Raw genomic sequence first — 12675 nt, 5'->3', positions numbered from 1 at the left:
TTTGTATATATTCCCCCGCATACCCTACATTGCTTGTAAATATAAAGCTCCACTGCATTGCTAATTCAGCTTGTGAGTTTTTTTTTCCCTTTCCCTTCAATTTTTCTTTCCCCTTACTTACAGGGGGGAGGGAAGAGGCTTCTTGGCTTTACCCTTCCAACCCACCACAGCAAGCCACACTGGGATTCCCTCTCCCTAAACCCCCAGCTCCCCACACACAAGACACTTCAGAGATGATGAGAAAACAAAAGAAATGCCAAGGCAGTTTATTTACAAGGGTTGTGTACAAAAGAAGGACAGCTGGTGCCACAGCTAGACCAGCCCTCTCCAGCTCCTTCACCCACCGCCCGCTCCCCTGCTCCCTGCTCCGGGAGCCCGGCGGGCCTCTTGTGGCACAAAGAAAGGGACATGGTTCCCTCCAGACCTTCAGTCAGAGCTTGGAAAGCCTTATCTGGCCATAGTGGAGACCAAACCCTTTGTTAGCATCAGACCTGGAGGGTGATGAGGTGCCAGGGTACCGTAGCACTGGGACCACTGTCTGTTGGCAACTGGGAGATGAGGGGATGTAGCCACCCCCTAGATCTCTCTGCTTCACTCATCCTCCCTGGTGGCAAAGATCAGCCAGGGGATTGCACAGTAGCTCCCACAAAGTGCTTTCTGGGCTGGTCATAAGCTGTTGGTGGGGTACCAAAGTGACCTTCCTCCTGCCCTGGTGTCGCCAAGAAGTGCCATATTTGTCCCCAGGGGCTCCCTATGGCCATTGTCTTCTCCTGTTCTCCAGAGAGGCTTCTTCATCCCCACCTCTGGCTCTCCAACCTCTGCTCTCCCATCTCCTCCTTCCCTCTTGTTTTCCCCCGTGCCTTCCATCACGGTTACCACAGCCCTGCCTTGCTTTTCCTCTCCTGCTCTCACTCTCCATGGGGGGGGGTGATCTCCCCTTTCAAACAACCACCTCTAAAAGCTGATAGGTTTCCAGCTGCTCTACAGCAGAAAAGAGGATTTCATCCAAGAGTTACCACAAAGATGACTCTCAGGAGGTCTTTATAAAAAAAAAAATTTAAAAAAAAAGCAGCTTTTGGGGAAGTCACTTTTTAATTTCACCCTTGAAAAAGATCATCAGCATCTCTTACAGCTGGATAAAGTCTTTGAAGCAAGCAAGCGTCACTCTGTGATCACCTCCAAGGGGGGGGAGGATCTCTTCTCCCCCTTCCCCAGTATGGTTCTGTGAGGTCTATGGCCAATTAACACCCACTCTGGGCAAGAGGCCCTGAACCCAGGCAGGACAAAGGGACAGAAGGACACCAAGAGACGCTGTTGCCCATTGATGGGGTGGGATGGAGGAGAAGAAAGAAATCAGAGGGATACCCACCTGCCCACCCTGCCTGCCCAGCACCAAATTAAACTCACACATGACACACATTTCCCCCTCCCCACCCCCACCCCCCTTTTTCCCTCCCCACCTGCTCTCTATCAGACCCACCCCCCCCAGCTTTTGCCTGCCAGGGGGTCACCTTCTCTGCTTCACCAACCCTTGGCTGTCTCCTCCAGACCTGGTCGACGGGCAGCGGTGCACGAGACCCACCAAGGAGGTGGACGTCCCAAAGCTGGCACCCTCCCGCCCGCCCTCCCTCCTGTCTCCTCCCTCCCCACCCCTCCCCCAAACAAATAGGATGGCTTCACTGGTCAACTCTTTACATTCACAAACAAAGAAAGCAGAGGAACTTCCACCCTTCCACACCATCGGACCTTGCACTGCAGCAGCCTCCGCCGCCTCCCCGGAGCTGTCAGTCCAATCATCTCCTCTTTATCTGGAGGCTTCTTCCTTCAGCTCCTTGTTTTTCCTCACTTCTTCCGCGTGTTTGTCCTGTGAGAGGTGGGGTGGGAGGGGAGGAGGGGAGGGGGGAGGGGGAACATGTGTTAGCTCGGCAGGCTTCGGGGTCCCCACGGGCTGGCGGGTGGCTTCAGAGGGGTTCGAAGGCACGAGGGAGTTTGCCAGGTTCGTCCCTTCGAGGGACACCACCAATGGGTCAACAGCGTCCTCTCCTCCCTTGGGGTGTTTTTAAGGACTGTGGAGGCACTCAGGGACAGATTGTCCTTGCCCTCTAGCTAGGAGGTAGACGTCAAGCAGACGGGCTGGAGCGGGAGCCCCAAGGAGCTGGGCTTAGCTCGGATTGTCCTTCATTATCTCGTGCTCTCTGCCTCTGACCCAAGGCTAGCTGAGGCATTTGGAGAAGGGCACTGGGCGAGCTCCTTGCAGAAGGGATGTTTTGGAGGGAGCTGGAGATGGTGAGGGTGGGACCTTCCATGCTGAGGTTGGGAACAGACCTGCTTCAAGGAGAGAGAAGAGGTCTGCACAGGCTGGCAGGGTGGAAGCATCTCTTAAGCATGGCAGCACAGATCCCTCCAGCTCTACCACTGAGCTGATGGCTCCATGGCTTCTGGGGAAGGGGCCAAGGGAAGATCTGCCACCCAGGAGGTGGAAAAATGGCAAGTAGTTGGTTAAGGCCATAGTGGTGGGACACGGGGAAGGCAAAGACTTTGCAGGGCTGTGGACAAGATACAGGTCCCAGCTCTCCACCCACCAAACACTTGGGAGCCTATGGACACACTGGGCTTGGCGGGTCCCCAGGAAGGAGCCCAGACCCTAGGCTGGATCTTGCTTTGGGGTATTGCTGAGGGAAGGGGAAGGGGAAGGGGAAGGGGAAGGGGAAGGGGAAGGGGAAGGGGAAGGGAAGGGGAAAGGGAAAGGGAAGGGGAAGGGGAAAGGGAAAGGGAGGGGGAAGGGGAAGGGGAAGGGGAGGGGGAGGGGGAAGTTCCCCCTCTGGTGGTGTCCCAAGGGGCTAAAGCCACCTGAAGAACCATGCAGGGTGCCCATGTGTCCTATGACACCCTCCTGGACTAGTGTCTCAGCATGTCCCCCCTGCTCCACAGCAGGCTCTCACCTTCTCCTGCAAGCGCTCCAGCATGGCTGCTAAGTGGGCCTCGCGGTTTTCCTTGTTGGACTCCATCTTCTGTGCCAGCTTCTCTTTGGCCATTTTAATGAAGTTGTTGTTCTCCTCGATAGCCTTCTGAATGACCTCCCGCTCATGCTCCCGCTTCTCTGCCAGGTGCTTCAGCAGCTCAGCCTCTTGGTACTGCAGGAGCAAAGAGGACACAATGGCCACGGGTCCCTTCCCCTCCTGGCCCCAAACCACCCCTTCCAAACTCAGTGACCTCCCCAGACGTGGGTGCCACCCTACCTTCCTCCTCTCCTCTGCTGCCTCCAGCTTCTTCTGTATCTCCTCCAGGGAGGGGTCCCGCCGCCGGGGCAGGGAGGCGTTGAACTCGGGGATGCCATCGAAGGATGGGGGCTTGAGGATGACCTCGAACGACTGCCCTGAGGCACGCTTGTTCAGCTCGATGACTTCCATGTCAGAGATGACACACCAGGTGAGGTCTACCGTGTCTGCTGGGAGAAGGACATGAGCTGATCACTGGCACAGGTGCACCCCTCCCCTCGGGACAAACCATCTGGAGGTGCTTAGGAAGAGACTGGATGGGGTGCTTGGTGCCATGGTTTAGTTGATTAGATGATGTTGGGTGATAGGTTGGACTCCATGATCTCAAAGGTCTTTTCCGACCTGGTCTGGTCTTCCATTCCTATTCTATTCTATTCTATTCTATTCTATTCTATTCTATTCTATTCTATTCTATTCTATTCTATCTCAGAGTCCCACACTTGCAGCCCCTGCCACGGATCACTGCTTTCCCTGATCTCCGTGGGTTTCACCCAAATCTCCTCACCCCTGGGGTTCAGCTCCAGTGTTATGAGTTGGGGTAGGGAGTCCAAGACACCCATCAAAGGGGCTGAGCTGGGAATATTTGGACAAGCTGAGGGGCAACATTCAGAGGCTGGGAATGGGACCATGAAACCCTTTTCCAGCTGCAGATTCCCCCCCCCAACAAGCCAAGAGGAAGCCCCACAAGCTCCATCTCCTTCCATCACCACTGTCTCCTCTGGACCTGCTGCCATGAATCAGTCTGAATCACTCAGTGCTGTCTGTCTAAAAATACTGAGCCCACACCCAGCTCTTCATGCAGCAGAGTCATGCTGGAGGAGGATGCCCAAGCCCCCTCACATCCCAATCGAGCCTCCTGCTTCCAGCCAGGGACACCAAACTGCAGAGCTGCCCTTTAAAGCTTGCCCTGAAAGTCTGAGGGTGACTCTGAAGGTTTCAAGGTTACCCTGCTCATGCCCAAGGGGGCTCTGCAGCCCTCCACAGCCCCCACCCACCAGACCTGCAGCCCCTGTCCGTGGGTGGCCAAAATGCTCCTACCTTCATATGTGTACGCTGGCTTGTTCAGGGGGTCCGTGAGGAAACAGGAGCAAAAGAGGGAGACGAGAGGCAGCTCCTTCATCTTCTCCTTGTATGCTGGGAAGAGATGGTGGGAATGGGGTAAGAAAGGGTGCAGGGTGCCAGGTATCTGTGGAAGGGTCTACCATGTGCCAGGGAAGGTCTGGAATGGGGACAGCATCAAGGTTTGCCCAGGATAAGCTGGATGGGGGAAGCAAGGTGGGCAAAGAGGAAACTGAGGCATACAGAGGTGAATTTACTGGTGGCCACATGGGTGATGTCTCAGCACTGGTTAGGCCACACCTTGAGTCCTGTGTCCAGTTCTGGGCCCCTCAGTTTAGGAAAGATGTTGAGTTGCTGGAAGGTGTCCAGAGAAGGGCAAAAAAGCTGGAGCACAGCTCTGTGAGGAGGGACTGAGGGAGCTGGGGTTGCTTAGCCTGGAGAAGAGGAGGCTCAGGGGAGACCTTCTTGCTGTCTACAACTATCTGAAGGGAGATTGTAGCCAGGTGGGGGTTGGTCTCTTCTCCCAGGCAACCAGCACCAGAACAAGAGGACACAGTCTCAAGCTGCACCAGGGGAAGTTTAGGCTGGATGTTAGGAAGAAGTTCTTCATAGAGAGAGTGTCGAGGGTTGAGGTCACAGAGAGTGATTGCCCATTGGAATGTGCTGCCCAGGGAGGTGGTGGAGTCACCATCACTGGAGGTGTTTAGGAAGAGACTGGCTGGGGTGCTTGGTGCCATGGTTTAGTTGATTAGATGGTGTTGGGTGATAGGTTGGATTCTATTCTATTCTATTCTATTCTATTCTATTCTATTCTATTCTATTCTATTCTAACCACATGCCTGTCACCACTGGGATGCCCTAAATGTCCCAACGCAAGGCAGAGCCATCCCCAGGGTGGTTTGGGGAAGATCCTGCTCAGGTTAGGGGTTTCTCAGCATAGGGTAGGTATTGAGGTTGGGTATGTGGGTCTGGGAAACCCATGCTGTCCCCCATCCCCACGTGTGGCCCCATCACTGTGCCTTACCAGCCAGAGTCATAGTGTGGAGATCTTTGGGTGTCTTCAGCAAGAACGCTCCTGGGGGAGAAAAGAGGCATGATCAGTGTCCCAGAGGCTGGAGGCATGAGGCACTCCCTGCCCACACTGCCATGTCCCAAGGGCTGGGGACAGAACACAGTTCCTGCCTGTCCTCTACACAGAGCCTGGTGGGCATGGGGTGGGCACACACTGGTGTGGTGTGATGGGCACACATGGTGTGGTGTGATGGGCACACACTGGTGTGGTGGGATGGGCACACATGGTGTGGTGGGATGGGCACACACTGGTGTGGTGTGATGGGTACACATGGTGTGGTGGGATGGGTACACATGGTGTGGTGTGATGGGTACATATGGTGTGGTGGGATGGGTACACACTGGTGTGGTGTGATGGGCACACATGGTGGGGTGTGATGGGTACACACCGGTGTATTGTGATGGGCACACATGGTGTGGTGGGATGGGCACACACTGGTGTGGTGGGATGTGAGAGACTAAAAGTTGGCTCTCCTGGTTGGCTCTCCTTGTTCCCACCCCATCCTTCTGGGATCTAACACAGGGATCAAACAGATAACCTGCCCCATCTCCTTGTTCCCACCCCATCCTTCTGGGATCTAACACAGGGATCACCCAGACAACCTGCCCCAGCTCCTTGTTCCCCCCCATCCTGATGGGATCTGACACAGGGATCACCCAGACAACCTGCCCCAGCTCCTTGTTCCCCCCCATCTTGCTGGGATCTGACACAGGGATCACCCAGACAACCTGCCCCAGCTCCTTGTCCCCCCCATCCTGCTGGGATCTGACACAGGGATCACTTGGATAATCTGCTCACAGCTGTTAGTGGAGGAGAGCTGGTTGGATCTGGGGCTCCCCAGGGGTGTACCCCCGCTAAGGGCTCTCCACCTTGCCTGGCTGAAGGTTCTGGCCCCGGGCAGCTCTTGCCAAGGTGGGGTGGGGACACTCCCATGGCTCATGAGCTGACACAAGGCTGTGCTTTGAGCTCCCACAGCCTGTCTGGAAGCTGTCTCCATGGCATAGCACCCCAAATCCTCACTTTCCTTGGGCTTATGGGAGAGACCTGGATGCATTTCATGTTATGGAAACCTTTCTGCCTGGCATTCATGCCCCAAAATGGGGAGGATGATGAGGTTCATCCATGCAGATGCGAGGGTGGTGGGCTGCCAGCCCCCCTCCTTCTCTCTGGATGAAGATGCTGTTTAGAGGTCCCTCTAAGAAGGAATCCTCTGCCTTCCCTCTCTGCTTCCCTGTCCTTCTGCCTCCCAACCAGCACACCCAGCCCCAGGGGAGTGGGATGTGGTTGGAGTCCTGATGCTGCTGTCACCCCCAGGTTGAAATCTGTCACCCCCATGCTGAAACCTGTCACCCCCCAGGCTGAACCCTCACTCACACCCCTAGTTTGGCCAGAGCTGTGGGAAGGATCCTACCTCTGTCCAGGCACACGTGGCAGGGAGCGGGGGCTGAGCACACCCCAAGGAGCTGCAACTCGGTTTCACGCCCTGATCTCCACCGTAGAGCCTCCGAGGTGCTGGGAACCTCCCTGTTTCCCACTCCCTTCCCTGATGGGGATCCCTCCATCTCCCATCCCTCCCCTGGTGGGGACCCCTCCGGGGATCCCTCCAATCTTCCATCCCCTTTCCTGATGAAGACCACCCTGTCTCCCATCCCTTTTCCTGATGGAGACTCCCCACATCTCCCATCTGCTTCCCTGGGATAAACACCCAGTGATGGAGGAAGAGGGTGGAGGAATGCTAGGGGCTCTCTGCTCCCTCCCTTGAAGCTTGAGAAGGGACAGGAGCTTTCCTCCCCCAGTTTCTGCGGTGGAGGCAGGATGGCAGCCGCCCCCTCCCTCCCCTTCTCATCTCCTCCCTTCCCCCCCCCTCGCTTTTCCCTCCCTCCCTGGAAGGAATCTTTCAGCGGATCACCTCCTCCAGCATCCTTCCACCAGCAGTAATTCAGGCTGGTCCTGCACTCGGGAGAGGTGTGGGGGGGTCGGGGTCCGCACCCTTGCACCTACATTTTGGTGGAGGAGGGGGAGGTCCGGGCGAGGCTTGCACCCCACCTGGGGGGTCCCGAGGATGCTGAGGGTGCTGGGGTGAGGTGGAGCATACTGAGTTCCGTCCTTGCATCCCCCGCACCGGGGAGGGTCCACCCCTGCCCGAATGGGCGATAAGGGATGGGTGGGGGGTACCACCCCAAAAAGTATCCGGAGGCCCTAAGGTGGTTCAGGGGGTGCCCCAGCACGGCGAGGAGGATGCTGGAGGGATGAGAAACGGGACAAAAGAGGGGTGTCCCAGCCAGAAAATGACATCCAGGTACCCCCTGGAAAACCCCCCTCGCCCTCCTCAACCCCTCCCCAAAAAACTTTCCAACCCTTTTGCCTCCCCAAAAACATCCCCCTCGCCCCCCCCCCCTCCCCCCGGCATTTAAACCACCACCACCACCATCCCCCCTCCCAAGGCACTCACCCCACCGCCGGTGCTTGAGCTGCTGCTCCGCGCTCGCCGGACTCATTGAACGCGACCGCGGGGATCTGTGCGAAGCATCCCACCCGGGGGGCCCCCAGACCCCCCCATGACATCATCTCCCCGGCCAACCATTGGCTCATCCCTACCACCACCTCCTATTGGGCCAGGGGCCGTACGAACCGGGTACCAGCCCGGTGACATCACGCCCAGCAGCTAGTTTTGGGCTGGGCCTGGGAGAAAAAAAAAAAACAGGAATGGGAAAAAAAAAGAAAAAGCCACAAAAATTCGCATTAAAAAAGGGAGAAAACGGTATAAAGGAAAGGGGAGGGGGGAAGATGAGGGGAAGAGAATGGATTTGGGCTGGGAAAGGGGGTTTGGGTGGGTTATGGGGGGGGGGGAAGAAAGGGTGAGGCTGAAAAGAAAAAAAAATCATTTAAAAGAAGGAAAAATGATAAAAGGGAGGAAGGAGGTGGAGGAACAGAATGGGTGGGGAAGAAGGGCTGGGTTGGGCTGAAGAAGAGGTTTGGGGGCCTAGGGCAAAAAAAAAGCAACAAAGGAGGGGGGAATTAAAACCAACATTTCAAAAAAAGGTGTGGGGGAAATGATCAAAGCAAATTTTGGGGGAGGAAGGGTGGAGGTGAAGGTGAGTAAGGGTGAAGGGATGGATTTGAGCTGAGAGTGAGGATTTTGGGTGGTGCTGGGGTGGAGTGATGGAATGAAGGGGCTGAGCACATGGTGGAAACCAAGGTTGGGGTCTCTGCTAGAGCTGGATAATGCTGGAGAGTCACCAAGTGACAAATAAGGGGACACAGAGGCAGGTTTTGAGACCCTGGCAGCATCTCCAATTAAGTCAAACCACCCCCAATCCCCCAAACCCCACAGTGGCAACAGGCTATCTTCTGTGTGCTGGGAAGCAAGGAGGTATCCTCTCCATCCTCCCAGGGGGCCAGAAGCCTGGTGTGACCCATTCACAGCCCCAGAGGCACATGAGGACTTGTTCTCCTCCTCCAAACCAGGCAACAGGAGCTCAAATAGACTGAGTCCCAGATCCCGAAACTACTTTGGTGCAATGCTGCTGGAGGTGCTGGGCTGAGCAGAGGTCACTGAGGAATCCTGGCAGAGCTAGGCCTCCTCTTTAGGGCTCTGCCCTTCCTAAAATCAACTCTCCTTCCCCTAGATATGCTTCACCGTGGCCTATTTATCACTGATGGCCACGTCTGATGGTGATCACAAGCCCAAGACCCCCAGGGAACCGTCTTAGTTCTCCTCTGTTATGCAATGAGCATCAAGGTGGTTCTGGGAAAGTGGTTCCTCCTGGAAGACAAATGTAGGGTGAAAGGCATGGAGAAAGACAAGGTAACTCATCTGGAAATGGGGGGGTAACCTCCCATGGGTGACACTGTAGCTCAACCATCTAGCTCCTGATGGGGCACCTGTAATGTCATTCTGAGGCTCATGCATAGAATACATAGAATAAACCAGGTTGGAAGAGACCTTCAAGATCATTGCATCCAACCCATCAACCAATCCAACCCACCTAAACAACTAACCCATGGCACCAAGCACCCCATCAAGTCTCCTCCTGAACACCTCCAATGATGGCGACTCTACCACCTCCCCGGGCAGCCCATTCCAATGGGCAATCACTCTCTCTGTATAGAACTTCTCCCTAACATCCAGCCTAAACCTCCCCTGGCACAGCCTGAGACTGTGTCCTCTTGTTCTGGTACTGGCTGCCTGGGAGAAGAGACCAACCTCCACCTGGCTACAACCCCCCTTCAGGTAGTTGTAGAGAGTGATAAGGTCACCTCTGAGTCTCCTCTTCTCCAGGCTAAACAATCCCAGCTCCCTCAGCCTCTCCTCATAGGGCTTGTGTTCCAAACGCCTCACCAACTTCGTTGCCCTTCTCTGGATTCGTTTGAGCAAGTCAACATCCTTCCTAAACTGAGGGGCCCAGAACTGGACACAGTACTCAAGGTGCGGCCTAATCAATGCAGAGTACAGGGGCACAATGACTTCCCTGCTCCTGCTGGCCACACTATTCCTAATGCAGGCCAGGATGCCATTGGTCCTCTTGGCCACCTGGGCACACTGCTGGCTCATATTCAGGTGGCTGTTGATCAGTACCCCCAGGTCCCTCTCTGTTTGGGAGCTCTCCAGCCACTCCGACCCCAGCCTGTAGCTCTGCATGGGATTGCCGTAGCCAAAGTGCAGCACTTGGCACTTGGACTTGTTAAATGCCATTCCATTGGATTCTGCCCATCTGTCCAGTCGGTCGAGGTCCCTCTGCAGAGCCTTTCTACCCTCTAACTGACTAATATCTGCTCCTAACTTGGTGTCATCTGCAAACTTGCTGATGACTGACTCAACCCCCTCATCCAGATCACCAATGAAGATGTTAAAGAGGATGGGGCCCAGCACTGATCCCTGGGGGACGACACTGGTGAATGGCCTCCAGCTGGATGTGGCACCGTTCACCACCACTCTCTGGGCTCGGCTCTCCAGCCAGTTCCTAACCCAGCACAGAGTGTAGTGGTCCAAGCCACAAGCTGACAGCTTAGCCAGCAGTTTGCTGTGGGGGACGGTGTCAAAGGCTTTGCTGAAGTCCAGGTAGATCACATCAACAGGCCTCCCCACATCCACCAGACAGGTCACCTGATCATAGAAGGAGATCAGGTTGGAGATGCAGGACCTGCCCTTCCTAAATCCATGTTGGCTGGACCTGAGCCCTTGGCTGTCCTTCAGGTGCACAGTTATTGCTGCCAGGATAATCTGCTCCATCACTTTCCCTGGCACTGAGGTCAGGCTGACTGGCCTGTAGTTTCCAGGTTCCTCCATCTGACCCTTCTTGTGGATGGGGACCACATTGGCCAGTTTCCAGTCACCTGGGACCTCTCCAGTGAGCCAGGACTGGAGGAAAATGATGGAGAGTGGCTTGGCCAGCTCATCTGGCAGCTCTCTCAGCACCCTAGGATGGATCCCATCCGGTCCCATGGACTTGTGAGTGTCCAAGTGGCTCAGCAGGTCCTGAACTAATTCCTCATGGACTTCCGGGGCATTACACTGCTCCCCGACCCCATCGCCCAGCTCAGGAGGCCACTCGTCCTGAACTCCTGCCTTGCTGTTAAAAATTGAGGATTCAGTCACCGTGTTCCCCTCCAGGTCCAATAGGGAGTGGAGGTTCTTCCTGCCCTTCTTCTTATTGTTAATCTATTTATAAAAATGCTTTTTATTATCTTTGACTGAGGTGGCCAGCTTCAGTTCCAGCTGGGCCTTTGCCTCCCTAATTCAATTCCTACATAATCTAACAACTTCCTTCAACATACCTCGAGAAGCCTTCCCCTCCTTCCACAGGTGATACAGCCTCTTTTTTCCCATTAAATCCTCCAGGAGCTGCTTGCTCATCCAGGCCGTTCACCTTCCCCGCTGGCTCGTCTTTCGGCACGTGGGAACTGCCAGTTCCTGTGCCTTCAAGAGCTCCTGTTTGAAGTAGGTCCAACCCTCCTGGACCCCTCGGTTCTTGTGGGCTCCTACCCAGGGAATTTTACAAATAAATTTCTTAAACAGGCTGAAGTTTGCCCTCCGGAAGTCCAAGGTGAAGGTTCTGTTGGTGCTCCTCCCTATCTCCCTGCATATTGAAAACATCACTATCTCGTGGTCACTGCACCCTAGGCAGCCTCCCACGATCACGTCTCCCACCAGCCCTTCCCTATTGCAGAACAGCAGGTCAAGCAGAGCCTGTCCCCTGGTAGGCTCGCTTAACAGCTGTGTCAGGAAGCAGTCCTCCATTCGCTCCAGGAATCTTCTGGACTGCCTCCTCCCTGCTGAATTAAGTTCCCAGCAGATATCTGGCAGGTTGAAGTTACTGACAAGGACGAGATCTGATGATCTTGAGACAGCCTCCAACTGCTTGTAGAACAATTCGTCAGCCTCCTCATCCTGGTTGGGTGGTCTGTAACAGATTCCAACCAGGATGTCCGATTTGTTAGGCTGCCCTCTGATTTTAACCCACAGGCTCTCAATCCCTTCTTTCTCCACCTCAAGTTGTGTGGCAGAGAGTGACTCCCTAATATACAGAGCCACCCCTCCTCCTCTTCTCCCTCGCCTGTCTCTCCTAAAGAGCCTGTAGCCCCCCAGTGTAGCACTCCAATCGTGGGTGTTGTCCCACCAAGTTTCTGAGATGGCGACTACATCATAGTCACCCTGGTGGACCAGGACTTCCAGCTCCTCTTGCTTATTGCCCAGGCTGTGTGCATTGGTGTACATGCATCGCAGCTGGGTTCCTGACTTCTCAATTGACCCTACCTTGTGCCCTACTCTTTCCTCTGCAGAGGGACCGATATCCTCTCCCACCCCATTCAGACCTAGTTTAAAGCCCTTCTAATGAGCCCTGCCAACTCTAGTGCTAGGACTCTCTTACTCCTTCTAGATAAATGCACCCCATCAGGACCCAGCAGGTCGGGTGCAGTGAAAGTTGTCCCATGATCAAAGAAACCAAAGTTCTGCCTCTGGCACCATCCCCTGAGCCAATTGTTGATGGTATGGATTCTCCCATTTGTCTCAGTGTACACCCCTGCCACTGAGGGAACTGAGCAGAACACCACTTGAGCTCCTGCCCCATCAATCAATTGTCTAAGGGCCCTGAACTCCTTCTTAATCGCCCTGGTGCCCTTCTTGTCAATCTCATCACTCCCAGCCTGTATCACCAGCAGAGGGTAATAGTCAGAGGGCTGGATTAATTTAGGGAGTCTCCTTGCAATGTCCCTAACCCACGCCCCGGGTAGGGAGCAGACCTCCCTGTGGGATGGGTTGGG

At 55.1% G+C, this 12675-nt stretch overlaps 1 protein-coding gene across 3 annotated transcripts; it reads right to left on the bottom strand.

Annotated features, from left to right (window-relative positions):
• Positions 1–1637: 1637 nt before the first annotated feature.
• On the bottom strand, positions 1638–7943 carry STMN4 (stathmin 4). 3 transcript variants are annotated; one of them, XM_068143284.1, is made up of 6 exons: positions 7862–7943; positions 5362–5412; positions 4317–4412; positions 3240–3448; positions 2943–3134; positions 1638–1864 (listed from the first exon to the last, which is right to left on the bottom strand). In XM_068143284.1, exons 1-6 carry the CDS (start codon positions 7905–7907, stop codon positions 1805–1807), a joined length of 654 nt encoding a protein of 217 aa, XP_067999385.1. In that variant the 5' UTR covers positions 7908–7943; the 3' UTR covers positions 1638–1804. The 3 variants fall into 3 exon arrangements, with proteins under 3 accessions (XP_067999385.1, XP_067999387.1, XP_067999388.1); XM_068143286.1 differs by having other exon boundaries at positions 3240–3445; XM_068143287.1 differs by lacking the exon at positions 1638–1864 and adding an exon at positions 1943–2328.
• Between the last annotated feature and the right edge of the window lie 4732 nt (positions 7944–12675).

Source organism: Melanerpes formicivorus, unplaced genomic scaffold (genome assembly GCF_026170545.1).
Source record: "Melanerpes formicivorus ecotype bairdi unplaced genomic scaffold, bMelFor1.0.p_v2 SCAF_9, whole genome shotgun sequence".
NCBI classification, from domain to species: Eukaryota; Metazoa; Chordata; class Aves; order Piciformes; family Picidae; genus Melanerpes; species Melanerpes formicivorus.
The sequence above is the reverse complement of the archived record's forward strand: the minus strand, read 5'-3'. Positions and strand labels throughout refer to the sequence as shown.

Excerpts from the sequence above, each read along its gene's own strand:
- STMN4 (XM_068143287.1), bottom strand. The coding sequence starts at position 7,907 with ATGAGTCCGGCGAGCGCGGAGCAGCAGCTCAAGCACCGGCGGTGGG. Across the intron at positions 3,135-3,239 it reads CAGCAGAGGAGAGGAGGAAG|TACCAAGAGGCTGAGCTGCT; the intron begins GTAGGGTGGCAC and ends TTGCTCCTGCAG. Across the intron at positions 2,329-2,942 it reads TGGAGCGCTTGCAGGAGAAG|CAGGTCTGTTCCCAACCTCA; the intron begins GTGAGAGCCTGC and ends CTCTCCTTGAAG.